This window comes from Ambystoma mexicanum, chromosome 9 (genome assembly GCF_040938575.1).
Source record: "Ambystoma mexicanum isolate Mex_15411 chromosome 9, UKY_AmexF1_1, whole genome shotgun sequence".
Classification (NCBI taxonomy): domain Eukaryota; kingdom Metazoa; phylum Chordata; class Amphibia; order Caudata; family Ambystomatidae; genus Ambystoma; species Ambystoma mexicanum.
The window spans coordinates 664,806,626-664,832,434 of record NC_090931.1 but is presented as its reverse complement, the minus strand read 5'-3'; the positions used below and the strand labels follow the sequence as shown (position 1 = coordinate 664,832,434).

General features: G+C 45.3%; 1 protein-coding gene across 6 annotated transcripts in view; it reads right to left on the bottom strand.

The window, feature by feature from the left end:
- Positions 1-25,809, bottom strand: part of CASP8 (caspase 8) — a 159,747-nt gene that overhangs the window by 96,345 nt on the left and 37,593 nt on the right. For 4 of the 6 annotated variants that reach the window (XM_069615463.1, XM_069615465.1, XM_069615466.1 and 1 more), the window contains 2 exons: positions 6,636-6,771; positions 2,185-2,313 (listed from right to left, as the gene is read on the bottom strand). In XM_069615463.1, the coding sequence (XP_069471564.1) occupies positions 2,185-2,313; positions 6,636-6,771 (265 nt within the window). The remainder of the gene's footprint in view (positions 1-2,184; positions 2,314-6,635; positions 6,772-25,809) is intronic. The other 2 variants (XM_069615464.1, XM_069615468.1) reach the window with 1 other exon arrangement.

Here is a 25,809-nt window from a genome sequence, read left to right as displayed (position 1 = left end):
ATCACTCTGGAAGGGACTGAAGTAGGAATACTTTTAGGGAAGTCTAGGCAAACATGTCCAGGTAAACATGTGATCAGATCGACTGAATTTACTGGTGCAGGAGTGGAGGGTGAATCCTAGTGATTTTGTTGTTTCAGCACAGGAGGGAGGCGTACTACTAAAGAAGAGTGTGACCAGCAACTAAAAAAATTAGACTGTCTTGGAATGGAGAGAAGTAGGAGGTTTGGTTTGGATGAGTTTTAGAAAATCAGAGTACATCTAGCTTTCAATTCCATAATGCCGTCCCTTTCCCGCCAGCATTGTTTTATATCTGTAAGACTAAAGAAGGGAGCCCCTTTACTGGAGGTAAGTGTGATGTTTGTGCAACTCTTGGGTGGTGCACATTTTCCTGTGTGCACGGGTCAAGCTGCACTCCTGGGCATGGTGCGTCTGCCCACAAAGTATGCATAAAGTGTGTGCCAATTGCAGACTTGAGTACGTTAGTATGTTTTAGAAGCAAATCTTCAGGTATTGAATGTTGCTCGGTGATGGTACCTTGACGTAAAGTTCAGTGGAATCGTCATGCTGCCGAATAGACATGCCTGTGGATCACCCAGTTGTCCCATGTCTAAGTGCGGGAGCATAGGATGGCATGGCTATGGGGTATGCTACTTGGAGACCTAGATCACTTCATCTGAAGGATTTCATTTCAGCCAAATACCAAGGAAGTAAAACAATAAAGACCTTGCCCAGAATAATCCTGTTAGTCGCTTTAGTGTTCAACATGGCTGGGAGCTATTTAGCACCTGCTTCGACCCTAGGAGATCTGTTTAGCATAAAACCAACAATTAACAGCTGGTACCTTTGGCTCACTGGGCCAAATGGAGCCTTACAAACATGCAAATGTGACATTAACTTTGAATGATTGAGAATGTAAATAAAGGACACATCTAGGACACATTTAAATATAATGGATCATACATAATGGGCAAAAAGATATTGTGCATCTCAAACGGAAGCTAGATTTGCCGTGCCCTATGTACTGGCTCCTGGTTCTCCAGCGATAGCTCCTGCCTACAGCTGCCTACTGCTGGTGGTCTGACACCTAGGAGTTAAAACCTGCTTCTGCTCATCGAATCATAATTCCGAATCCCAGATATAGATATGTGTTAGATCGAAAGTATTAGAGAAGCATGCATCGAATTTGGGGCAAAAGGTTAGTGTCAAGTGCTGTCAACTTGTCCAATATCAATTACCATTTTTTAAAGATTTTATTTACAGTGGCAACCTTTTGCTTTTTCTTTAAACCCCACAATATCATACTTTATGTGTTCTTTTTATTCAAACTTTTACCATTTATTTCTTTATAAGACACTTATACATCAAGTAAATTGTGTTTCAAAGCGTCCACATGGCAACAGGGAGGGAACATGGGAATGAAAGGCAAATATAACAGTGCGAGAGAGAGAGGCGGTCCTACTAGGCCTTGTGAGCATTCAGAGCGTGCAAGTGCAGAGAGAAGAGGGATGAGGGAGGGTGGGGAAAGTGCTAGGAGTAACAAGGAGGGAAGTGCTAGGGAGTAAGTTGCAGACTGTTAAGTGACTGGCACGGATCTCTTGGTGAGAGTGGTCAACTGCCAATAAATAAGTGCAAGCCTGTGATAGTACAGGCCAGCAGGTGCCTAAGGCAAGTGCTGGGAGCGGGCGGAGGCTGAAGGCGATTGGGGGTGGGAGGCCAGGGCCCAGGTGGACCCATACAGGTCCTGGTCACCAATGTCAGCGACTGTTGGGTTTCAGCAAAAGAAGGAGGAGGTGAAAATGAAAGCCTTGAGGGGCTTCCGGAATTTGAGGAGATCTGGCTCAAGACGAAGCATTACAGTAATGGTAACAATAACAAAATCTCTCCCCAATAGTGTCACACAAACCCCCTAGGCAGGAGGAGAAATATTCTGAGTACCAAGATACAGTGACACCCATTTATCACTCTTAATATACAAATGAAAAATTGAAAAGTCTTCCAACACGACTTCGGCTCCCTGAGGTAGCAAGGATCATCTCTAGGCTGGGATCCATCGCTCCCCACTTGACTCCTTAAATAACAAACACCCAAAAAAGCCAAAGATACCAGCCTGATAGGGCACGTAAAATCCTTGGTGAGTCCTTAAATATACTTAGTGCTGTTGTAATGTGTTCTATCTTAACGAACCTGACGAGTAGTCTTGCTGTCGCACTCTGAATCCGTTGCAGTTTTTTGGTAAGGTATTCCGGCATTCGGAGGCAGATGCTGTTGGCGTAGTCTGTTCTTGACATGATGAGTGAGATGATGGCAAGTGTTCTATGTGGGAAGGTGAGAAAGGGTAGTATCTGTTTGACTGTGCATAGATGTATACTATACATTAATATGAGCTCCCCAAATCTGGATTTCAAAACCAAGTCATTGGGCATCATTACATTGTTGCCGGTCCGGAAATAAGGGTGCCAGTAAGTTCACTGGCACGCTTGTTTACGGACGGGCAAACCACGTGTTTGCCTGCCGGAGCCACTATGCCCAACGGGTCTGACTCTGCCGGGAGCAGCGGTTACGGTAGGCAAACCCTTCATGGAAGCACAAGCGCAGTTAGCAACGGCACAGGTGCTTCCCTGCCCCCACTCCCATAGAGTCCTATAGGACTCTATGGGAATGGGGATTAACAAATATACCAGTGCCTGACTTTCAGGCCGCCAGACTCGTAATGAGCTTGTGGCACCGGGAAGGCAGGCGCTGGTACATTTTTACGTGTCTAGCAGCAACCCGGCGGTAGCACGAGCAGGGTTACCGTCGGACCCGTAATGAGGTCCATAGATTCTAGAACTTACTTTTTCTGTGGGAAGTATGGAGAAGATCATGTTTTTCTAACCTTGTTTTTTTAGAAGGTTCTAGTTACCGTGGGTTTTACCTCTCTCAGTAGAAGCCAGTGACTGAGCTGATGGTTTCCCAGCCGCTCTACTTCCCCACAACCAAATTCCTTCTTAGGTTCACTGAAGGATTAAATGTAGCCTGTAACTACTAAGCATTCTGTATCCTCTGTAACCAGCAAGTATCTCTGTAACAGCACCACGATGCCCAAGGGCTGCTGCACGCTTTATAAATGCTAATAAATAAAATAAATAATTAGTTCCTTCCATAAACATATGAGCTGAAAATGTGCAGCCTCCTTTAGGCCATTCACCACAGTCCTTCCCTCTGTATGGATTTATCTATTGGTTATTTATAAAACACCTATACAGCAAATGGTGTTTGAAGGTGCCACAAGACAAAAAAGTGGGGCGAGGGGACAGGGAAGGAAACAATAACGGTCCTACTAGGCCTTGTGTCATTTGGATCGTGCAAGTGCAGAAACAAGATGTGCAGGGGGGCTGAGGGGGGAATGCTGGTCGTGGTGGAAAGGATAATGCTAGGGTGGGAGGGGATTGAGGGGCAGAGTGGAGGTAAACAAGTGCGGGGGAGGAGAGGTCCCCTGGGGCTAGGCAAGTGCTTAGGGAGGCCCTATGGGCAAGTGCCAGGGGATGTGGGGAGTTTGGACCACATGCTAAGTGCGAGGTCGGGGTGGACCAGGCTCGGTAGGGATGCACAGCTTGTCAGGCTAGTCAGCGGAAGGGGGCCAAGAAGGGCAAGTGCAGGTGGGGGTAGGGGGGTCAGGGATACCAGGGCGCTGGGGTAGACTGGGCAAGAGGGCCTGGTGCCTTGTACGACTCAGAAGGGACCAGGCAGCCAGTTAATCTGCAGAGCAGGGGATTAGCTGGCAAATTGGAGAGGGGAGGAAGTAGAGAAAAGGAGGGTCTTGAGAAGCTTACGGAACTTAAGGAGATCCGGCTCAAGCCTGAGAGGGGCAGGGAGGCCATTCCACAGGGAGGCCCCTGCCAAATGCCATTATATCTTTTTGAATGTTTGAGTATTTTCTAGGAGTCCATACTGGAAGGGTCTGTAAAATGTATAATAATTTCAACTGAATAAAGACAACCATGAGAACAGCAGCAATATCCGGAAGTGCACATTTTTCATCGGAGATGTTAACACTTCTGGTATGTGACTCTCGGAATACCCTAAATGTATGCCTAAGTATTTCAATACTAGCTAGAGTGTAGCTCTCTCCAAAATAATTTTTAAAGCGCCTCCGGGTGATTGATATTAGGTACATCTGACTTCCCCAGAATTTCCTCAAATCTCTGAAGGCTCTCCTATTGGGCAAGTAAATTTGCCACGGGAGACGCGATTATGCAAGGCTAGTTAAAGGTAGAAGTAAAATCATCCCCAAAACAGCAAGATCCCATGTGCTTTCTCCCCATATTCAAGCCCAGAAATACCCTGATTGTTCCTACTGCAATTCTCTCTCAGCTCTATTGGGTTAATGTCTCATCACTCACCGCTTCACTGGCATCTGGGGTCTCATAGAAGGAGTGCAATCATTGAAGTTTCTCTGTTCCCTAGTCCTCTTATTATCCCATAGAGTTGATATTCTGTTTGCCCTAATGTGTGCCATAAATTGAAAAGCAAGCCACCTCTTAGGCTTGTTACCCATTTCATAGTATTGTTGGGTTAAACTGTGGATCATAAACTCATCTTTGGTGGTCCCCAATAATGATACCTGGGATCAGGACACCAGGAGGTTTCAAAATACTTTTTGGGATCTTGTGCTTCTAGAAACCTGCTCCAGTTCTTTGATTTTGCATAGGAGAATTCTCTCTTCTTTTGCCCTGAGCTTTTAAAGTTGTGAGGACTTTTCTATGAGGAATCCCTGGATTGTGGCCTTCACTGCGCCGCATGGATACAAATTAAATCGGTTTCTTATATTGCGCTTCATGCTGCACTCCAGATCGAAGCACAGTACTGCGATTGGGTGCAGAACCTGTGCTGCTTAGTGTAATCTTGTTTACAAGACCGGAGCATTGACCCTGAGCTATCCCTTCCCAGTGTAAGTGTGGAAGTACCAGAAGGGAGGTTAACCGAATATATATATATGGGATTGTGTTCTCTGGTGCAGGCAGGAAGATTTTGTCCAGTAGTAACCCTGGGGGCTAGGGTATAGGTTTGAAGTCTGGGTTCTTCCATGAACCAGTCTATGTCACAATATGGAAAACCTTGTCCACTATAACTTAATCAACATGGCCATAGCCCCCATGGACATACTAGTAATAAGAAGAATCTGTGAGCCATTGGTTTCCTTCCCACCAATCTCTTTAAAGGTGTTAATTACTTTATCGGCACGTTTGCTCACCATCATCCCTCTGTCTACCTTAATCCTTCTCTATATAGCCGGTGATATAGCTGAGCGGGTTAAGCGCTTGCTTCTGCGATCTGTCTGTGATCTGCAGGTCACAGGTTTGAATCCCGGCATGGCCAACTTAGCCTTTCATCTTTCAGAGGTTGATAAATGAGAACCAACTACGGTTGGGTTATAATGTATGTATATGCGTTCTACGTAAACCGCTTGGGCGTAAGTACTATATAAATAACAAACACCTCATTATCATAAACATATATAAGTCTCCAGTCAAAATCATGGGTCTTATAGCCGTTAACTTTAATCTGGGAAAGAAAGTTCTAAAATATACATTTTGACTTTCACTGGGTGCTATGCTAAGAAATAATTCATAATATAGAACCCAGCTTCAAATTTTGCAAAAATGCGTTTTAAACAGGTTAAATAACATTTCCTTCTTGCAAATATCCTTGCAGGGAACACCTTTAAAGCACCCAACATTGTCAAGGATTCAATCTCTTCTCAAACTGCTATCTCAATGTGTGTGTTTTTTTTCTTGTGAGCACCGTGATGCATAGGGAGGATACCCAGGTCACATTCCCTTCGTCCCAGTCACTCAGCAGGGGAAAATTCAAGATGAACCCTAAATGGCAGTCAGAACTAGATGGACACTTTGGCAGGTCTCTGGACTGAGTTTCCTGTACCACCCACAAAAGAGGCCACACAGGAAATTCCACCCACAGTAGACTGCACACCCTAAGAAGATGACGTGGCCACAGGTAAGCAGTTTAGTCAGAGAGGTGGGGGACTGTAAGGGTGGGGGAGTGGGGAAACATGGAGGGTTACAGGCGTGTGGCAGATTGGATGGGTCATTTTCGAAAATGGGAAGCAAATGGTGCGGCAGGTGCAATATCGGGCAGTGGGTAGCAAGGCACCAGGAATTGATCTGGTCTGAAATATGTGGTCTTATTTCAGAGTAACTGCTATCAGTTGAATGGACAAAGGCGCACCCATGACCAAACCATCTATGATCCTATCCAGAGGGACAGAGTCACATGGCCTCCTGCAAATTTATAAAAGATGTTTTTTTTTAAAATAAAGAAACTCCTAAACTAAATTAAATTTACATTAGTTTATGCAGTTACAAGGTTAGGTTTGTTTCCAGAGATCAGCAAGTACAATGTAGATGTGTAATACATGATGTTGAAAGTAAGGCTCCTTGACCATAACAAATCCGATAGATGGGTATTCAATTTATAGCAGTTATCATAAAAAGCACTTTTACTTTCAACTTCACCCTGACAATAGACATGCATCCCAAGATTAGAAAAGGCACGGTGCTATCACAGTGTGCCAGGTTGTCCACTAGCAGTAACCGAAGTATTATCTATTGCACAAAACACAATGTGCATCATACCTGTATTCACTTGGAAGTCTTCAATGATCTTCAAGAGTTCTTTGTTAATCTTCTCACACTTTTCCTTCAGAATGTCTAGGTTATCTTCTGACAGGATTCCTTTCTTTTCCATTTCAACAAAAATGTCCAGTGAGGTCTGTGCAGAAATTAATATTGCAATGAAATGCAGAAAATAACAATTGTGCAGCTTTTTTGCAGCTAGCATAGTCTTATGTTATCAAATTCTCAATATTTTGGTTCCCTTTGCTAAATGTCCATTTACCAACAAATCTTTGCTTGCGGTCTTCCTTTTGTTAAATATTAACTTCTATTGTCGCATCCTAATGCACCATGTGCAAAAATATTATGTATATTTTTCCTATTTTCCACCCATGCTTCTTTGAACTGCAACTTCTGGAGCCTTTAACAAAAATAAAAACACCATCTTGCGGTACTGGGATTCTTTGCCACTCTTCCTGGACCCCCTCCTGGCACCCGCCTGGCCTTCCTTCCTTCTCAACCTTCTAGTACCATCTTTCACCCTTCTCTGAACCTTTCCCGGTCTCCTTCCTTACCATCACCGGCCTCTCTACTGACTTCCTTGATCTGGATTCTCCGTTATCTGTTCTCCTTCCTTAGTCCTCTCTTTTATTACTTCTTAGCAACTTTAATTTCCTTCTTCTCACTTCCTCTACTCAATCCCCGCTCCAGACTATCATTGACTCTTGCCACATAAACTGTTTTCCTTACCCGCCCGATCATCGGGTTCAGGCTCTTGTCTTGACCTCATCTTCTCTTCACTACCGTTGCTTGGGACCATTTCTGCCTATCCTGTGTGATCTTTTTGATCACCTCTTACTTTCTTTTCTTTTCCCCCTCGTTCACTTCCCATTTCTTCTGTTCCATCCCTTTCATTCTCTCGTCACAATCTTCTACCTTTCCTTCTTCTCGCTCTTCCTCTCATCCCCCATCTCTTCTGTGTCTTTCCTTCCTCCAGATGGGGCCATTAATTCCTTTCAGTCTTCTCTTGTGTCTACTCTTGATCGCATCCATCTGTCACATTCCTTTACTCCCTCTTGGAGAACTCCCCCCTAACCCTGGCTCATCCCTGACCTCACCTCTCTCAGTTCTGACCTCTGCATGGCAGAACAGCAATGGAAACAGTCTCACTCCTCCTCTGACCTCTCTGCACTATCCTTACTGCATTGATCCTATGATCTAGCTCTGTTTACAGCTAAAAAACACAATTTTTCTGAACTCACGCTTTCTCTTTTCCACTACCCCCTCGCCTCTTTCAGCTTCTCCACACAATTATCTCCCCTTGCTCGCCTGATCCTGCTTTCCTCGCCCCCCCTTTCTTCCTCTGACTTTTCAAACTACATTACCTCTAAAGTTGTTTCTCTCCTTGTTTTCTTCCCACCGGCTCCCCCCTCTACCGATTCAACCTCTCTATTCCCTCTCTTCATTCTCTGCTCTCTCTGATCTTGACACATCTACCCTTCTTGTTCACATCCATCCCACCGCTACTCCACTTGATCTGTTTCGCTCGCTGCCCTTATTCCTCACGTTTACCTCTTCAACTCCTTCCTCTCCTCTGCATTTAAACACGCTCTCATTCTTCCCATTATGAAAAAAACCCTCTGTCGATCCGTCTGTCCCTGCTAATATCCCTCCTATATATAGGTTGTCCCTTTCCTCTCAAAGCTCCTTAAGTGTGATACCTATTCTCAGGTGTCCTCCTACCTCAGCCTTCATTCACTCCTTCCCCACTTCAATCTGGTTTTCATCTGTCTCACTCAACCAAGGCTGCTCTTCTGCAGGTCTCCAACTCCCTCCTTTCTGCTCGTCACTCTAAGCTCTCTTCGATTCTTATCCTGCTCAATCTTTATGGTGCTTTCGACACCATCAACCACACTGTTCTTCTCTCTACTCTCACTTCTCTGGGTCTCTGGTCCGGTCCTCAAATGGGTTAGTTTGCATCTATTTAACCGTTCTTACTCTGTCACATGGTCTGGTCTGCCCCTCTACCCCTACATTATGGAGTGCCACTGCCATTTTACCTGTTCTTCCTGTCTCTCAGTTGCCCGACCCCGGTTCTGTCTTTAACTTATCTATTTGTCTCCTTTTTTCTCTCCTCCTCGTTCTTCCATTCGCTCTACTCTGCTCTCCATGTCTCGCCTTCCTTCTGAATCCCGTCTTCTCTTTCACTTTCTTTCTAATGTTTTCAAATGTATCCATGGTCTTGCCCCTCTCTACCTTTCCTCACTCATATTGCGTTGTTCTCCCACTCGTAGTTTGTACTCCGAATAACAGTTCCTCCTTTCTGTTCAGAAACCCCTTGGTGCCTCCTCTCGTTTCTGGTCCTTTGCCCTACTCGCCCCAAAGCGCTGGCACTCTCTTCTTCTCTATCCGTTCCTCTTCCTCCCTATGTATTTTTCAATTCAACCTCAGAGCTCACCTCTTATCTGCTCTCTAATAATTAAACTTAATGTTTTCATTACTTCTGCTTACTAACTGGAATGTACTGCTTCACTGGATTGTACCCATGTATCTTTAAACTGTTCAGCGCTTTGGCAAAAGCATTTTATAAATTAAATAAATATACAAATTCATAAATACTGGAATTAAAATATTTTGGCATAATGAGCGGATAGGATTTGCCCAGCTTTAATTAAAATGGGCCCCCTTACAAGTTTGGAGGTATTTAGGTGGTGAATGTGCGCAAATATCACCAAAGGTAATTACTGTTGTGGAAACATGGTCCAGCGGATTTACTGCAGGATTACAAGTGGTGGTAGGGTGGTGAAAAGCGATCCATAGGGATTTCAGTGGAATTACTACCGGCTGAATTAAACAAATAATTCCCCTGAATCTGCCGATTTCTGGCGCTAAAGTGGTGGATTTACCACCAGCTTTAATCTTTCACTGCACCGCCAAACCTGTAGTACAGCAGTGCAGTAATACGGCGGTAACGCAGTGTTAATGGAATTACTGCAGCATTAGTGCTGATTTTATCGGCACAGCCGTACTCGTAATGAGGCCCATTGTCTTTCTGTGTCTAGTGTGTAGCCCCAGATCAGACCATCTTATTTCTAAATTGGTTTCTGAATCTGTCAACTGCACGCTCTGCTATGCCAGCACCCCAAGAATGAGGCTATTCAAAGAGCTTGGTCCAATGTCTTCATCAGCCAGACATGTTTCCAGTTATTAGAGCCTCAAATAAACATAGAGCCTGTTTTATTGTGTTGTAAACTGGTTTAGTCACCTATATAAAATGTTACTATGGAAGTCACTTATGGATTCTTTTTTAATTTTTTTTTTATTGTAAAATAGTTTGTATTAAACTTTATACATTTGAATTTAAAAAGAAAGAAGAAAGGCACATTCATTACATTTTAAGAAAGAAGAAGGTAAAAACATCTAAAAATGATACTTAAATAGATATTAATTTTAAAAATAAGATGAGAATGAAGTGAGAAAAAAAGGAAAAGGCAAGTACATAAATGATTACAAACATTTTGTTAAGAACTGTCAGTTAATATCAATCAATGGTTTTAGCTTTTTTCAAGTATTGCACAATTCTAATAAGTAACAGTGATGGTCTACCTTGTAGCATATATAACCACAAATGTTCATTGTTTAAATAATTAACAGAGTGCATGAAGCAGCTGAAGGGGTCTTTCCGAATACTATGGAGTGATGGTCAGAATATCATTAGGTGTTTAAGGGATTAATTGGAGGCTTGATCAAATCTACAGACTGCATTTTTTTTGTAGACCTCTAATGTGTAAGACTTCTCCCGTTTGTAGTAAATTGAAACAAAATCGCATGAAGGATTAACTGAAACGTCTATCTGGACACTGCCTTAAGTACGATGGTAATGTTCCCCTAGTTTTACATTCTAGGCTGATTTCTTTAGTTAATTTATATCTTCCTCTATCGTCACAATTATTTATCCAATCTGTGTCTAAAACCTTTTTTTTACTTTCTCTAGATAAAGACACAGCATTTCAGTTGATATTTCAAATGTGTCCATTAAGTATTGACATTGTTGGGAGAAGGAGTGGAAAGGTTTTCCTGTTACATTATTCATTTGTGTTCCTAAATTAGCAAAGAAGGAGCCAGGGGAATTTATTATTATTTTTCGATATAGGAGCAACTTCTTCATCTGTAACAGCGACAGAATAGAATGTAGTCCTATCTCGTAATCCTCACCTGATGAGGAGGAGTTGTCCTCTTTCTGTAAAGTTCTTCCCTTCTCCTTCTTCTTGACCTTGGTCTTGTCCCGCATCCGGTCTTTGAATAGGTAGTGTCTGTCCTCTCCAGTCGCCACCACGACTTCCTCTTGGGAACACTCTATGGGAGCTCGGTGTGGTGGTCTGGGAGGACAGCTCCAAGATAAAGAGGGAAAAGCATGGTGGCACAAAAACCCTCTTGGTGGTGTCTTTCAGGGCAGTCTTGAGTGTGTCTGGTATCGGGAGAATACAGGGAGTGACTCCTCAGTGAAGGAGGTCTGTGGGAGTCCAGGGAGAAGATGAGAACTGCACGGCTGTTCCGATGGTTGTAGGAAGCACTACAAAGGTAGAGAATCAACCCCCTTCATAAGTATGAAGAAAAGGTGCCGTTAGCAGACAGCGAAGGCTTGCAGGCATAGGGGAGAGCAAGTAGCAACAAACACGTTCCCGAAGAAGGGAATGAGGGAAAAACACAGAGCACACATCCCTGCAACAGAATTGGCTGGCCAGCGGGAGAAAGGACTGAAGCAAAGCAAAAGTAAGGCATCTGACGATGAGGCGTCGGACGCGGGGGGTAGCCTGAATAAGATACGCTGGGAGGCACAGAGAAAGTTAGACAGACAAGAGAGAGGAAATACAACAAGTAAGCAAGGGTGGCTTAGCGTCTTACCCGTGGAGCGATACTACAAGGGTTGCAACGCACCCAGCTCCCAGCGGAAGACGCATATAAGTTTTTCCTTTATACAGGCGGCGGCCATCTTGAATAAAGACTAGACCGTAGCTTGAGGAACCGGGGTGGCATGATCTTACGTGGAACCAGGACTGCGGCTGAAAATGCTCTAGGGCTTCGTGCCAGCGTTGCCAGTGACCACCTCTGCGCTGTGACATCCTAGTTCAAAGCGAAGAATACAATGTGGAACACAGGCAGGAAGCTAGAGTACCATCTTCCAAATGTTTGCTTCCAGTTTGTTTAGTTCCATTTTATCTAATTGATTATTGACTTCTAATTTATATATTAATGATGGAACAATTTTGCTGGTATAGAATTGTACTAGAGGTTGATGAGTGAATCGGCAGAATTTGTATTTGGCGTTTTTCATTTGTCCAATATATTGGATTCCTTTAACCCACAGGCCTTCCTTCCCGAACTTAGATTCCATGGGTCTGAGGAGATTGAATCCCAGATATTTTTTCGCGGTGTAATGGATTTGGTCGACAGATCAAATATCCAGCTAAAGTGCGTTTTTGAATTTTTTCGCGTTGTTGCATAATATACTGGACTTCAATGAATTAATTGACAAGCAATTTAATGTTATGTACTCAGAAAAGCTGTTGAGTAATCTTTGTAAACCAATGGGGGTTCTGTCTAGTAGCAAGATATCATCTGCATACGCAACCCATGCGCTATGTTCTCCTGCAATTTTTGGGCGATGAATGAAGCTTTCTCTAGGGTGTAACCCACATCTGAAAGATATAGTTTGAAGAGGCAGGCAGTGAGGATACACCTCTGCCTCACACCTCAAGCTGTTTACATCGGCCTTGATACTTCATTGTTTGCTCCTAGTCAGACTTTCACCTGAGTGTCATTGTGTAGCTGAATAAAGATGTCAAGTAAATGTGATGGAATTCCCCAGGCAAGTAACTTTGCCCATAACTTTGCTTTATCTACCTAGTCGAATGCTAGGCTGAGATCAATTCTGGCTACATAGACAGGGGAACTATCTCCTGTACACGCTTGATCAATCATCGACTGAATGTACAGTCCAATGTCATCAGTCCCTATTGCTTTTCTGAAGCCTGTTTGATAACGGGAGAATCTCCCTGACAAGGCCACCCCTTCTTCCAAACTCTTCAGAACATATCACGCAAATAATTTACTCTCTGCGTCGAGAAATGCGATGGGGCGATAACTCTCGGGATGTAATCTGCTACCCTTTTTATAGATGGGAACGAGGATTGAAGGGGACCTTGAATTAGGGAGGGCCTTGCTATCTAGTATATTGTTGAACTGGGTGTGAAGAACACTCACCCACATATCTGGATTGTTTTTCAAAACTACGTTGTATATGCCGTTAGGTCCAAGAGCTCGAGTGTTAGAAGAGGATTTTATAATTTTTACTATACATTCTCAGGTTATGTCTATATTCCAAGGTGCGTCCGAGTATGGATTTTGGAAGTTGCCGCCTACATTTTTGTACAGTTCTGAGAAGTGGGTACACCATGCGTCCTCAGAGATGGGGTTAATCATCTCAGTGGGCACGTGTCTGGTATTTGCGTTTACTAGATTCCAAAAGTTCTTACTGTTTTTTTGAGCAATGGCACTTTTTGCAGTATGAAATATCTGTTACTTTTGATCCAATATTTGTATGACTCTTTTTCTTTCTGTATGCGTTCACATTTTTCCATCGGTTTTAAGTGGCGCTTGTCTTTTTGTCCTTATTGTTTTACGCATAAGGCTCTTCCTTTCTTGAATTCCTGTTGTATAACTCTGCGGCCGTTTGGGGTACAGTTTCGCTAAGCTACTTAATTTTTTCGATAACAAATGGGAAAAAATTCTCTGCGAATAGGATTCCTCATTTTTCTGGGTAGGTGGTGGACGGACCAAAAGTCTTCAATCACTGTATTCATATTTTCCATGCTTCATGCATTCCACACAAGTCTGTTCTTTTTTTGATTTAAGGTAAGGTTTTTGCATTGTGACATCTTGGGCAAGTATAACTTGATGTTTAGGTGTAATAATATTAGAACATGATCACTGGTCAGATTGTGTACGAGTTCCATCTTTATTACTAGGGAGGATATATTTTCTGATACTGTGATATAATCGAGCTAAGAGCTAGAATTGTCTCTGTGCCACGTGGGGTGGGCGGGATGATCTCTATGTGTTTGGCCATAGGTAATTATCAAGCTCCATCCATCCAAAAAGTTTATCCAGAGGGACCCATATTCAAATAGAAGTTGAGTATGTCGATTGGTGATGTCGGGTTGGTTTCCCTACTCTATATTTGGGGAGATACAATGTGCATTTAAGTCACCAACCGTTAGTATGTCCGAATTTGGATGGATTTTTTATAAGCTTCAAAGAGCTTCTCTAGTCGCCCTATCATGATGGAGAGTTTGCAGTGAGTCGGATGCCAGTATATATTAACCAACAGTATGGGCCTCATTACGACCCTGGTGCTAATGGGTTAACGGCGCCGTAAAAAGGCTGCAGCGCCGTTAACCAACTAGTGCCTGATTACGAGGTCCCTTTGCGGGACCCGACCTTAACGGCTGGTCTACACCAGCCGTTAAAGTAGGGGCCCGCAAAGGGACCTTGGTGCTAAGTACGGTACCGCAATCTGCGGTACCGTACTTAGCGCCTTCCCCATTCCCATAGAGCCCTATGGGGCGAAAATGGGAATGGGGAAGGGCCATGGTTCAATGGGGAATTACCACCCCACCAACCTTGGAATGGGGTGGTAATTCCCCATTGAACCATGGCGGACCCGTTACAACACCGGCACCAACCATGGTGCTAATAGCGCCATGGTTTAGCGCCGGTGTTGTTCTGCGGCTTCGGATTGAATTCTTAAATTCACCCCTAGTACTCCTCTATGCCCATTAGAGATTATAGTGGCCACAATCCTGAGGCTATGTTTGATAATAGTGCACAAACATCCCGATGTTCTCCAACCGTTCACTCTGCAGGCATTCTGTAGAATGATTGTGTGCCCATTTCAGAGAAGTTGGTCTCCTAAAGGCATAAAATAGCGTAATTTTGAATGGAGGCTAGGATCCCATTATCCTGAGTTAATTTGTTGAAACCCCTAATATTCCAAGATCCCAACATGCAGCATTGACTGTTAGTTATGTCTGTATGTTTTGGCAGAGTCGCGTTGGAGCATTATTCCTCTATTATGGGATTATCTACACGACCTATGCCACAAGGTGGTGACAATGCTGGCCCAATTGGTCTTGTCTACATTTTTGTGGATGGACGGATATACCTGTCTATTAATCCGTTGTGGACACATGGTCCAGTGGATTTACCGCAGGATTCCAAGTGGTGGTAGGATGGTGTAAATCCCCATTTTCCATATGACTCCATAGGGACTTCAGTGGAAATACTAGCGGCGGAATTAAACAAATAATTCCCCTGATTCTGCCGATTTCTGGCGCTAAGGTGGCAGATTCACCTCCAGTATTACCGCCAGATTACAAGTGGTGGTGTAAAATCCCAATTTTTTTATCCATAGGACTCAATGGGGATTACTTTTGCAGAATTAGTACCGTGGTACTTCCGCTGCAGTAATTCTGCCGAAATTTGGCATATTTACCTGTAGCTCATGGCTGGAGGTGAACCCTCCAACTTACTGCATAACCTATAGTTGGATAGTGTAATAATGCAGCGGTATACATTAATAGCAGTGCACTTAACCCGCACCACCCAACTTGTAATGATGCCCAGTGAAAGTCCCAATTCGCAACCCCTGTGCATCAGTGGCTGTCCTTGCATATTATGACTGTACCTGGCATGTGGGGCTACACTTGGCATAAAATGGCAGTACCCACATATAGGAGACTATGCATTGACTATACCTGGTGGATGAGGTGTAAATGGAATAAAATGGTATAATAGGACATACAAGGCCTTAATGGCATATGAATGGCTGCTTCTGCTGCATGTCCCACTAGTCATGTGTTATTACTCTAACCTTGGGATATCAAGGCAGCACTCCTGTTAAATTTATGATTGAAAACTAAAATAGTCTTCTCTATTGGCTTTTACAATTGCTTGTTATTTTATCAATCTCAAGCCCAATTTTTATTGTTTTTCCATCTTCAATGTCACTGCATGTGAAATCAATAGGCTCAAAGGTCATGTGTTGTGACTTTCTGTGATATAATCTGGGCCAAATGTTGTGTGATGTCATTTCCGGTGATATCATTGAGTGAGTAATGTCACTTAGGCTACGGCGGCCATTTTGGTGAATTGATGTCCCTGGATGCCGCATCTTACTGACACTCAGCAAGTGCTCCAACAACCATCATCTTACTCTGACCTACTTGTCCCTATGCCAAAGATAGTATTGCAAAAAAACTGGCAGCAGTTGAAATATTGCCCGTTTTACAGACCACCCTCATTATGACTTCTCAGGAAATTTCCTCTAACAGCTTTGAAAATACTGGAGGGCTTAAATACTGAAGGATTATAGGATTTGATTACCTACAGATAATCTGAGCAAGGTTCTCATAATTTTGCCACCACCTTTCAAAAAGATGCGGGTAATGCCCACATTCTAATCCCCTTTGTGATTATAGATCCACAGTACGTAGAAGGGCCATTAGAGACTCTTCTGTAAAAAACAGTATACACAGAACAGTAGCAGTGGGAACGCTTTTGCCATGTTTTTAAAACCTGGAACCATATTGAGAATAAACACTGCACACAGTGATATGCTGACTACATGTGGGATTTCGGAAATACTCATTAGGGGTTTGGCTGTAATTGCGCTGAATTAATGTGAATCTTTCTGCCATAAGGAAACGCCTAACCTTTGCAAACACCACATTTCTGCTTATAAAAAGTCTAAAAGGGGCCAAAGTCACTTTTGTAGCCATGCTAGCATGGCCTTAATTAGGAGTAAGATAACATTGGACAATACCAGGGTTAACTAAGCAAACTACAACACAATCACAATCTCAAGATTTATTTTCCATAGGACCAATATAGGAGCAATATAATGAACTTGTACAGCCATTCGGATCAATCGAGAATTGATTAGCAGACAGTTCAGGTTCACATTCATCCAATTAATGATTTTAATAATCTAGGAAACAGTGGATTCAGTACAACCTTCCACCAGATCAGGTACCTAACTCAATAAAATTATCAAGGAATCCGCCTCAGGTAGCAGTGCTTAAACAAGCGCCTGTGACTTATTTTCTTTATTGTAAGATTCATGTACATGATTAATTGCCACAGGTGGACTATCTGACACAGTATTTCCAGAGTTATTCACTATGAAAGTATATGGTCTATTTGATGTTTTGACAGGTTTCTTGGGTTGGCAAACATCCTTACTAACAGGTTTTGCTTTATATGCAGCAGGTATCTGTCCCATAGTATCTGTGACAGTTCCAGATTACAATCAAAGACATTATTCATTTTATTCACTTGGAGCTTAACAGAACAAAAGTTCCCCTTCTCATTTGGGGGCTGATGCATACAGAAGAATATTAGCAGGTTAAACATATTGGTTAGTTTCTTCAACTACTATCATCCAATCACAAGGCACATGATCGATGACATAAGAAGATCCAAAGCTTTTAACAGAGCCGAATCCAAAGGAAGACCGCACACATCACTTCAGACATAAACTAATTACCTTTATTCTGTACTGTGTTGTTAATATCAGTGTTAAGGTCAACAGCAAAACCCTTTGATATCTTCATACACAAAGCAGACAGTTCTTTATTCAACTTAACATTATGGGTAGATACTTTCTTGGGTTCTTTCATTGGCTTTACAAGGCCCCTTTTAACATTGCTAAAGTCGGAAATTGTTACATTCATTTGCTCACTACCAACAAAAGCTAAAGAATGGAGGAGCTCATCTTTAACTACATCCCTGCTAGCCTTATTATGTTTAACAATGAGTCAAGCTTCTTGAGTGACAACCTTTCCATCTTGACTAATAAGAGTTTCAGAGGATAGGACACCTTCCATATTACCATTATTATTGACCGTATTAGAAGCTAGAGGATTAGATGGGCTCAGTTTTGTTAATAATGTGACACTTCTGTCAGCTGGCTTGGCAAACCCAGTGCTCTCCCTTGATACAGGGAATGTTTCTTACAAATTAATCTGCTGAAAGCCTCCACACTTCTAGGGCCAACTTGAGCACCTCTCATGTCCATCACACAACCACTTACCATCTAACTACATTTAGGACCATGCGTCAGTTCTAGAAATTGCCATCATAATACAACTCTGTTCCTGCTGATTGACTTGTTATCTGAAGTCTGTTCTAAAGCCATTCTATATCAACTTGAAGATTGGGCCCCTCAAATACAGTACACTGACAGCAGCTCAAGCAGGCTTCAGAAAGGGCATATTGACCATAGACCAGTCATTTCAACTTTTCTTAATTCTGCAGAAATTCATTCTTTTGAAAAATCAGACATTATAGCTTGCTTTTATTGACTAACAAATGGCCTTCAATATGGTTCAGCATTCCCATATGTGGTATATTCTTACGCAACTCAAAGCCTGTGCCACATTAATCAACGTCATTTTCACCCTATACCACAATAATTATGATGCGGTGCACATAGGCCTCAGAGGTGAACGTACAGACCTATTTAACATAACCAAGGGTGTCAGCCAGGGTTGTGCCCTGAATCCCTGTTATTCCTTCTTTATATCAATGATTTGGCTGAGGCCATCAATTACACTGACAATGAAGTGCACTGGAATAAATGGTTTTTGCCCGATTTGGTGCAGCCTTTAATATTCAAAATACATCGCTATTCAGCCCCCCTAATCCCTGAAAAACCAATCTCCCACTCAAACTCGGGTGGATTTTCGTCTTGAACTTCCCTTTAATCCCATCCCCCCCCACCACAGCTACGCTTACCCAACCCCTCACAGACAGACACACTTTGAGAAACCAGAAGATGTCTCACCCAGTAGTCCCTGGGGATCTGTCATCCAGGTGGCCAGGACACGGCCATCACTTTTGGATCCAGTTCCTGTGGGTGGACCAGTGCGGGAGGATCACCTGGGTGAGAGGTCTTTCCAATATGGCAGTTTAACACAAGGAGAAAGACATTGAAACCGAAGGGGATCAGAAGGAGGGAAGTCCCTTGACCTTTTGCGACAAGGAACCGTTACTTTCATGAAGCCTCGAGAATAGAAAGCATAAAACCAGAAAACCAGGCCGAGAAATCCTGCATTGTGTGTCAGAGGTACCCGGGGCCATCCCTCGTCGAAAATAAAGGCGGGGAGAATTGTCAGCTGGCGTGGTACTGTCCTTGGCTCCAATAGCAAAGCAGCATCAGTGAAATCAACACAGCCGGTGAGTTGGGGAGACCGATGCAAGACCAGTCTGTGTTGTAGCCAAGGTTGCAAGCAGCAACATTGTGTGGCGAGCGATGGAACGAACATTGTATGAAAAGCGTGTGATAACCAACGCAAGTAAAGTTGAACTGCAGATGAGTGATTGAACTTTGAAACCAAAATATACAATACCTTTAACAGAGTGGTGCGGCACTGTGTGCATGCTCAACCAAAGATCTTTGTTAGGTGGCCACCTGAGAGTTGACAAAGGTTAAAGAGTGGCAAAGGATTGTGAATTGAAGTGGTCTTGCAACGGGTCAAGGAAAATCCTGTGCACAACTGAAAGTCTTCAATGTTGATACAGTAAAGAAAGTTGGTGGCAAAGTAGATACAGTTGGTCCAGGCCTGACAGAGGGCGATCAATTGTGTTAAAGCAAGTTTGTGTTACGATAGATAAATTGGTCAGAGACTGATTGAATATTCTGTGTTAGAGTGGATCTGAACCCGGCAGAGAGGGGTCCAGTGTGAACCGTGAGTCACCAGAGAAATTGGATACGTGGAAATCCTAAGAAAATTGTGTATATGTGAAAATACAAACTTTGTGTCAAACAGGATCTTAGCCTGCCGGAGGGGGATCTGAGGTGAACAGTAAATCACCTGAGAAAAGTGAGCATAGGAGAATCCTGAAAGGAAAGGAACTTTATTATTTCTTTGGTACAATCAGGCCCTCTGAAAGAAGAGACTTTGCACAGAGGGCCATGATGTTGGAGTCTTGAACTGCACCCTTGTGCTAAAGAAGCCAGAGACTGTGCTAAATTAGAGTGTGCCACCATATCCTGTGCTGAAAACGTGGGAAAGGGAAGCCAATGGCTTGAACATCCTGACATATCATTTCTTGAACACTTCTTTTGCATAACATTGTTTCCCACACTATTTGTATTTAGAGGTAAGGATTGGCAATAGGTTTATTAGTATAGGCTCTTTTATTTTGACAAAACACCAGTAGGAATATGTTTTTATTATTTGATTGTCGTAGCTTTCTTCCATCTTTAGATTTAGGATTAGATAGGCATTTTTTCAAACCCAATTTAAGTTCAATAAACACCATTGAACTGTGGTCACTTGTGTCTGTTTTACTGTTGATACCATGCCTTCCTTACAACACAAAAATACAGTCACGCATTCAGTCACCTCACAGCTGACTTCCATCTTCTTCCGTCCATCCCCAAGGCGCCCGTCAGCCTTTGTGCGCACTTGTGTGCAGCGGGGGCAGGACAGTTGGATTTAGAAAGACTGCTATGAGAAGTCTCAGAGCGGTTTTTCTAATTCGGTCCATTTAATTTTCCAGAAAATTAAAGAGATAATTTCACTTATTAACAGGAAAAAGTGGGGGCTACAGCTTTTTGCAGACACTGCAATCCTCATATCCAAAATTACAAGAATCTCCTACCCACCACCCTCAACTGGTTGTACTTTTTTTATTAATGATACGCTTTTACAAAGCGTTAAGTATTTTTTTTTTAAACTTTAGTTTTTATTTGCATTTTTATATAACAAACAACAAAAAGAATTGATCAACCCCTTTCCCCCCCCTCCCTTTGCAACCCCACTCCGAACCCCTCCGACCCCCCTCTTCCCGTGTCCATTCCAGTGACTTCTTCGTGGGAGACTCCTTGCATTGGCTCCACCTCCTGAGCCTCGAAGGCGATGCGTTTCGTGACCGTGTCTTCCGCTAACTTATTGCCGCCGTACCCCAGGTTGTGGGGGCCCAGCTCATGGTGTCCTGTCTTACGGGGCTAGACCCGTTCCCTTATGGATGGGCATCTTCCCTTAAGTTCAATGAACGTCCCATCCCCAGGATTGCTGCACCCCGTACCAGTCTGTGAGGAATGAGCTAGTGTCATTGTTTACCATGGCAGTTAGTTTGTCCATCAGAAACATGTTTTTTACTTTTTTCAGCCAGTCTTCCTTGGATGGGGCTTCCGGACTCTTCCATTTCTGGGCCAGGGCAACTGTGCCCGCTCTCAGCATGGTTTCCCACATCCTTGGATATCGGTGGAGCTCCGTTTCCTCCAGGGGGAGGTCCAGCAGCATCGTTAAGGGATCTAGCGGCAAGCGGTCCTCTGTTACTTCCACTATCCAGTCCCTCACCGACTCCCAGTAGGACTGTACTTTCGGGCAGGACCACCACATGTGGCCTCTAGATCCCATCTGCCCACAACCTCTCGGGCACCTTGGTGACACCCCTGAGAACATTTTAGACAGTTTTACAGGGTCTCTATGCCACCCCTGTAATATCTTGAAGTTATGCTCCATGTCCGAGGTGAATAGGTTCCCGTGAAATGCTATCTTGAATATTTTGGCCCAGGCATCCTCAGAGATTTCCTCGCCTGCCAGGTCGTTCCAGAACGAGCGGAAGCTCCTTCTTCCTTGTAAGTTGTAGGTATTTAATAACTTATACATACAAGACACCGCCCCCTTCCTGGAAGTTGCTGAGTCAAAGAGCTTCTCAAAGGGAGTCAACTGCCTCCTCAGGTTTGGGCCCCATGATTGGTCGCAGAGGATGCCCTTCAGGCGGAGGTATTCGAAGATGGAAAGTGATCCTTGTCGGAGAGCATCCTTCAGGTCCACATAAGACAGGAATTCGCCCTCTCTGAACATCTGCCCAGCCCACTCCAGTCCCTTATCTGACCAGATCTGAGAATGCCTGAACCCCTGCCCTCCCAGGTTGATAGGGTGGCCCCAGAGAGAGGACATCGGGGACGGCCATGTGGTGAGGTGAGCGGTGCAGGGGCCCTCTTTCCAGATGTCCCAGAGGACTCCCAGGGTCGGATGGGATCTTAGGTGTTTCGGGATCTTCCTGCGTGGTGCCCATAGGAGGTCCCCGACCTTTAGAGGGTGGGCATCCATATCCTCTAGATAAGACCAGTACGTTCCCAGCCCCTCTTTCATGTGCTCCAGGAGGACACGCAGTTGGGCCGCGCAGAAGTAAAGGTGGAAGTCCGGTAGCCCAAATCCGCCCTCCTCCCTTGGCAGAGTCAACGTGGCCCTTCCGGTTCTCGGGGTTTTCCCCTGCCATACAAAGTCTCGTACCCAGTTCTGTAGATCTCTGAAGCTCTGTGCTGGGACTTTGGTCGGGAGTGCAGTGAAGAGGTACAGGAGCCGTGGGAGTATGTTCATTTTAACTGCAGTCATTCGGCCGTACCAAGAGAGGATCATCTTCCCCCCATCTCCTCAAGTCTGAAGTGATCACCGCAATCATGGGGTCGTAATTAGCTGCTCCCAAGTTCGTTAGGTCCCTGGTGAGAAGTACCCCCAGATACCTTATGGCGACCTTCCCTACCTTAATCCCGTGAAACCTGTCCAGAGGGTCTAGCACTGGGTCTATTGTTCTCATTGGTAGCATGACAGATTTCCCGGTGTTTATTTTTAGGCCAGAAAAGCGTCCAAATTCCAAAACCAGGGCCAGGAAGGGGGGGGAGCGAGGAGCCCGGGTCCACCAGGCAGGCCAGGACATCGTCTGCGAACAGGGAGAGCTTGAATTCAACTTCACCCCTTTTAATACCCTTGATATCCGGGTGGGCTCTGACCGCTATTGCCAATGCCTCCATCGTGAGGACATATATCAGGGGAGAGAGTGGGCATCCCTGCCTCGTCCCGCGGGAGAGGGGGAATGATTCGGACAATGTCCCATTCACCTGTACCCTTGCCGTTGGGGCTCTATAGAGGGCAGCTATCCAAAGCATGATATGAGTTCCAAAGCCCATCCTGCGCAGGAGGAGTTCCATGTAGCGCCACTCCACCCTGTCAAAGGCCTTCTCCGAGTCCAAGGAGAGGACACATGCGTCTAACTCCGATGACTGAGCGAAGTGGAGCAGGTCTATTGTTTTGCGGATGTTATCTTACCCCTGCCTTCCACTGATAAAGCCTACCTGGTCCCCGTGGACTAACTTCGGCATTATACCTTCCAGCCGCCTCCCCACCACCTTGGCCAAGATGTTCACGTCAATGTTTAATAGTGATATGGGGCGATAGGAAGAACAGTCTGCTGGATCCCTTCCCTCTTTGGGCAAGACCGCTATCACGGCTCCCATCATGGATTCAGGGAGGATGTCCCCCTCTAGCACCGCGTTGAAGACCCTCGCTAGGTATGGGGCCAGAGAGGAGCGAAATCTCTTATGAAAGAGAACGGAGAAGCCGTCCTCCCCCGGGGTAGTTCCCACCTTCATCCCGCTAATCACCTTATCCACCTCCTCCTCGGTTATCGGGCTCTCCAACCCCTCTGTCATCTCCCTGGAGAGGGATGGAATCTGTATGGAGTTCAGAAAGTTTTCTATCTGGGTGTCGTCCCCATCGTATTCGGAAGAGTAGAGGGTTCTGTAGTATTGTCGGAAAGCCTCTCCTATATGGAGAGAGTCGCAGCCAAGGTGTCCCTGGGCGTCCCTCACCTCCTTCACCCTCCTGCTTCTCTGGACCTCCCTCAACTTCCAGGCTAGGATCCTATCCGCCTTGTCCCCTTTCTCATAATATTTTTGTTTGACCATTTGAAGGCTCCTCTCCGTTGTGTAGGAGGAGATCTTTTAGCTGGAGCCTATAGTCCTCCAGTGCGGCCACCCGGTCACGCTCTAGGGGTTGTGTCAGGGATCCACCCGGTTGGAGACGGGCTATTTTTTCTCGCAGGGCTTTCTCCTAGGCCTCTCTCTCCCTCTTCTTCAGAGCGCCTATTTTTATCAGGACCCCTCGTAGGGTTGCCTTGAAGGCGTCCCAGAGCGTATACGTGGCCACCTCCCCGTTATCATTAAGCTCAAAGAACTCTGTTATGGAGGCCAAGACCTCCTGAGCAATTACCTCATCTTTTAACAGGGCATCGTTACATTTCCAACGCCCTCTGCTTTCCCTATTCCAGCCCATTGCGATGGTAACTCGGGCCATGTCGTGATCAGACCAGGGGACTGGGTCTATCCTGTACCCTGCTACGTATGGATGAAGAATTTCGTCCGTTAAAATGTAGTCTATCCTGGAAAAAGAGTTCTGTATGGCTGAGTAATAGGTAAAGGAGGGGATCCCTGTTCTAGGGGTCGGGACTGTATCCATCAGGCCCAGGTCCTCATTCACTCTCCGAAAGCTCTGAGCCATGGCCTCTTCTGTGGGCCTGGGGTTGAGGGGGCCCATCCGCTTCCTATCTATGGAGGGGTCCAGGACCATGTTGAAGTCACCCCCCACCACCAGCGGGCCTTGTGTGAATAGCCTGAGCTTGTCCCTGGTTTCCTCCCAGAATTGGGCCTGGCTCTCATTCGGGCCATATACCACCGCCAGGGTAAGGGGGGACCCCTGTAGGGAGCCCCATATCAACAGGTAACGGCCTTCGGGATCTTTCAAGATCGCCTCCTTTTCGAACCCTACGTTCCTTCCTATCAAAATGGCCACCCCCCTTTTCTTAGTCCTGTGGGATGCATGGAAGACCTCCTCGATTCCTCCCCCCCGCAGCCTGGGCTCCTTCCCCCTTGCCCAGTGTGTTTCTTGCACAAATAATAGGTCTAGTTTCGCCCGCTTGAACTCTCTACAAATCAGAGATCTTTTCGTGGGGGTGTTCAGCCCCCGCGCATTCAGGGTACCCACTCCCAGGGCCGGGCGGCTGTCAGCCATAATCAATGTTTCCTGCCCTAATGGTCAACAACTTTGCATCGATTATCCCTTTTCGCTCCCCTTGATTCACCGGTTGGACGCTATTGAGATGTTCCCCCAACTGCCCCCCAAACCCTATCCCAAACAAACAAACCCTAACTAGATCATAAACCCCCACCCCCTGCCCCGGCGTCCAGCCAGATAGTTCCGCCATTTCTGGCAGTTTGGCCGGACCACCAGCCTGCCCCTCTCGGCCAGGCGATCATTGCAAAGCCCCCTTCTTATGAGCCCCCACCCCCCCGATTTCGTCCCCGTAATTGCCCCCATTTTACTTGCTGTTCAGTGGGATTCTGACATCAATCCTACCTTTCGGTGATCCCCAGATTGCCGCCCTGTAGGTGATTAGCTAACTTTGCTCGTCCCTAAAGACCACACTCTTGCACCGGTGCTGGCTGGGACCCTTTGGTGATCATCCCTCAGAGTCATTCCGCTCTGCCTCTTTCGCTGGTGAGGGTGTGCTCATTTTCCTAAATTTCCGTGCCCCAGATTTCTTCCTTCTTTCGCCCGACGGGCCCGGGCCACTTGCTCCGCTCGTAGCCGGCCCTGATGGACCCCTTCGGGGGGGTGGATCCACCACATAGTCCTGGATGGCTCCCTTGATGTCTTCCTCCGTGATCAACGTCGTCCGTTGGCCCTGGTATTCGAAGGTTAGGGAGAAGGGGAAGCCCCATCTGTATTTTACTCCCTTCTCTTTCAGCAGCTGTGTGAGGGGGCGGCACATCCTGCGTTTGGATAATGTGTATGCGGAGAGGTCTTGAAAGATGGAGACCTGTGAGTTGTTGTACGTAATCTCTTGGGCCCTCCTGGCTGCTTCCAGAACCCGTGTCTTCTCCAGATAGTAGTGGAACCGGACCAGAATCGATCGGGGACCCCCTGCTCGTCCACCCGCTCTGTGTACCCGATCAAACGTGAGTTCAGCGGTCATCTCATATTCAAAGAGGAGGGCGATTATGGTCCGCACCATTCGGGTGAGCACTCTCTCCGTTTCCCCCTCTGCCTCCGGGACCCCAAAAAACCTGAGGTTGTTTCTCCGTTCCCTGTTCTCAAAATCGTCCATTTGTCTCGACCTCTCTTCCTCCTTCTCAAGAGCGGATAACCTCATATTTGTCTCTATCTCTAGGGTTGCTGAGGAGGATTGATTGGATTCGACTTGTAGGAGACTGTCCTCAACTTTGTCCACCCGTTGGTCCATCTTTTCAAACTTTTGGGCAATGTCGGAGCGCATGTCTCTA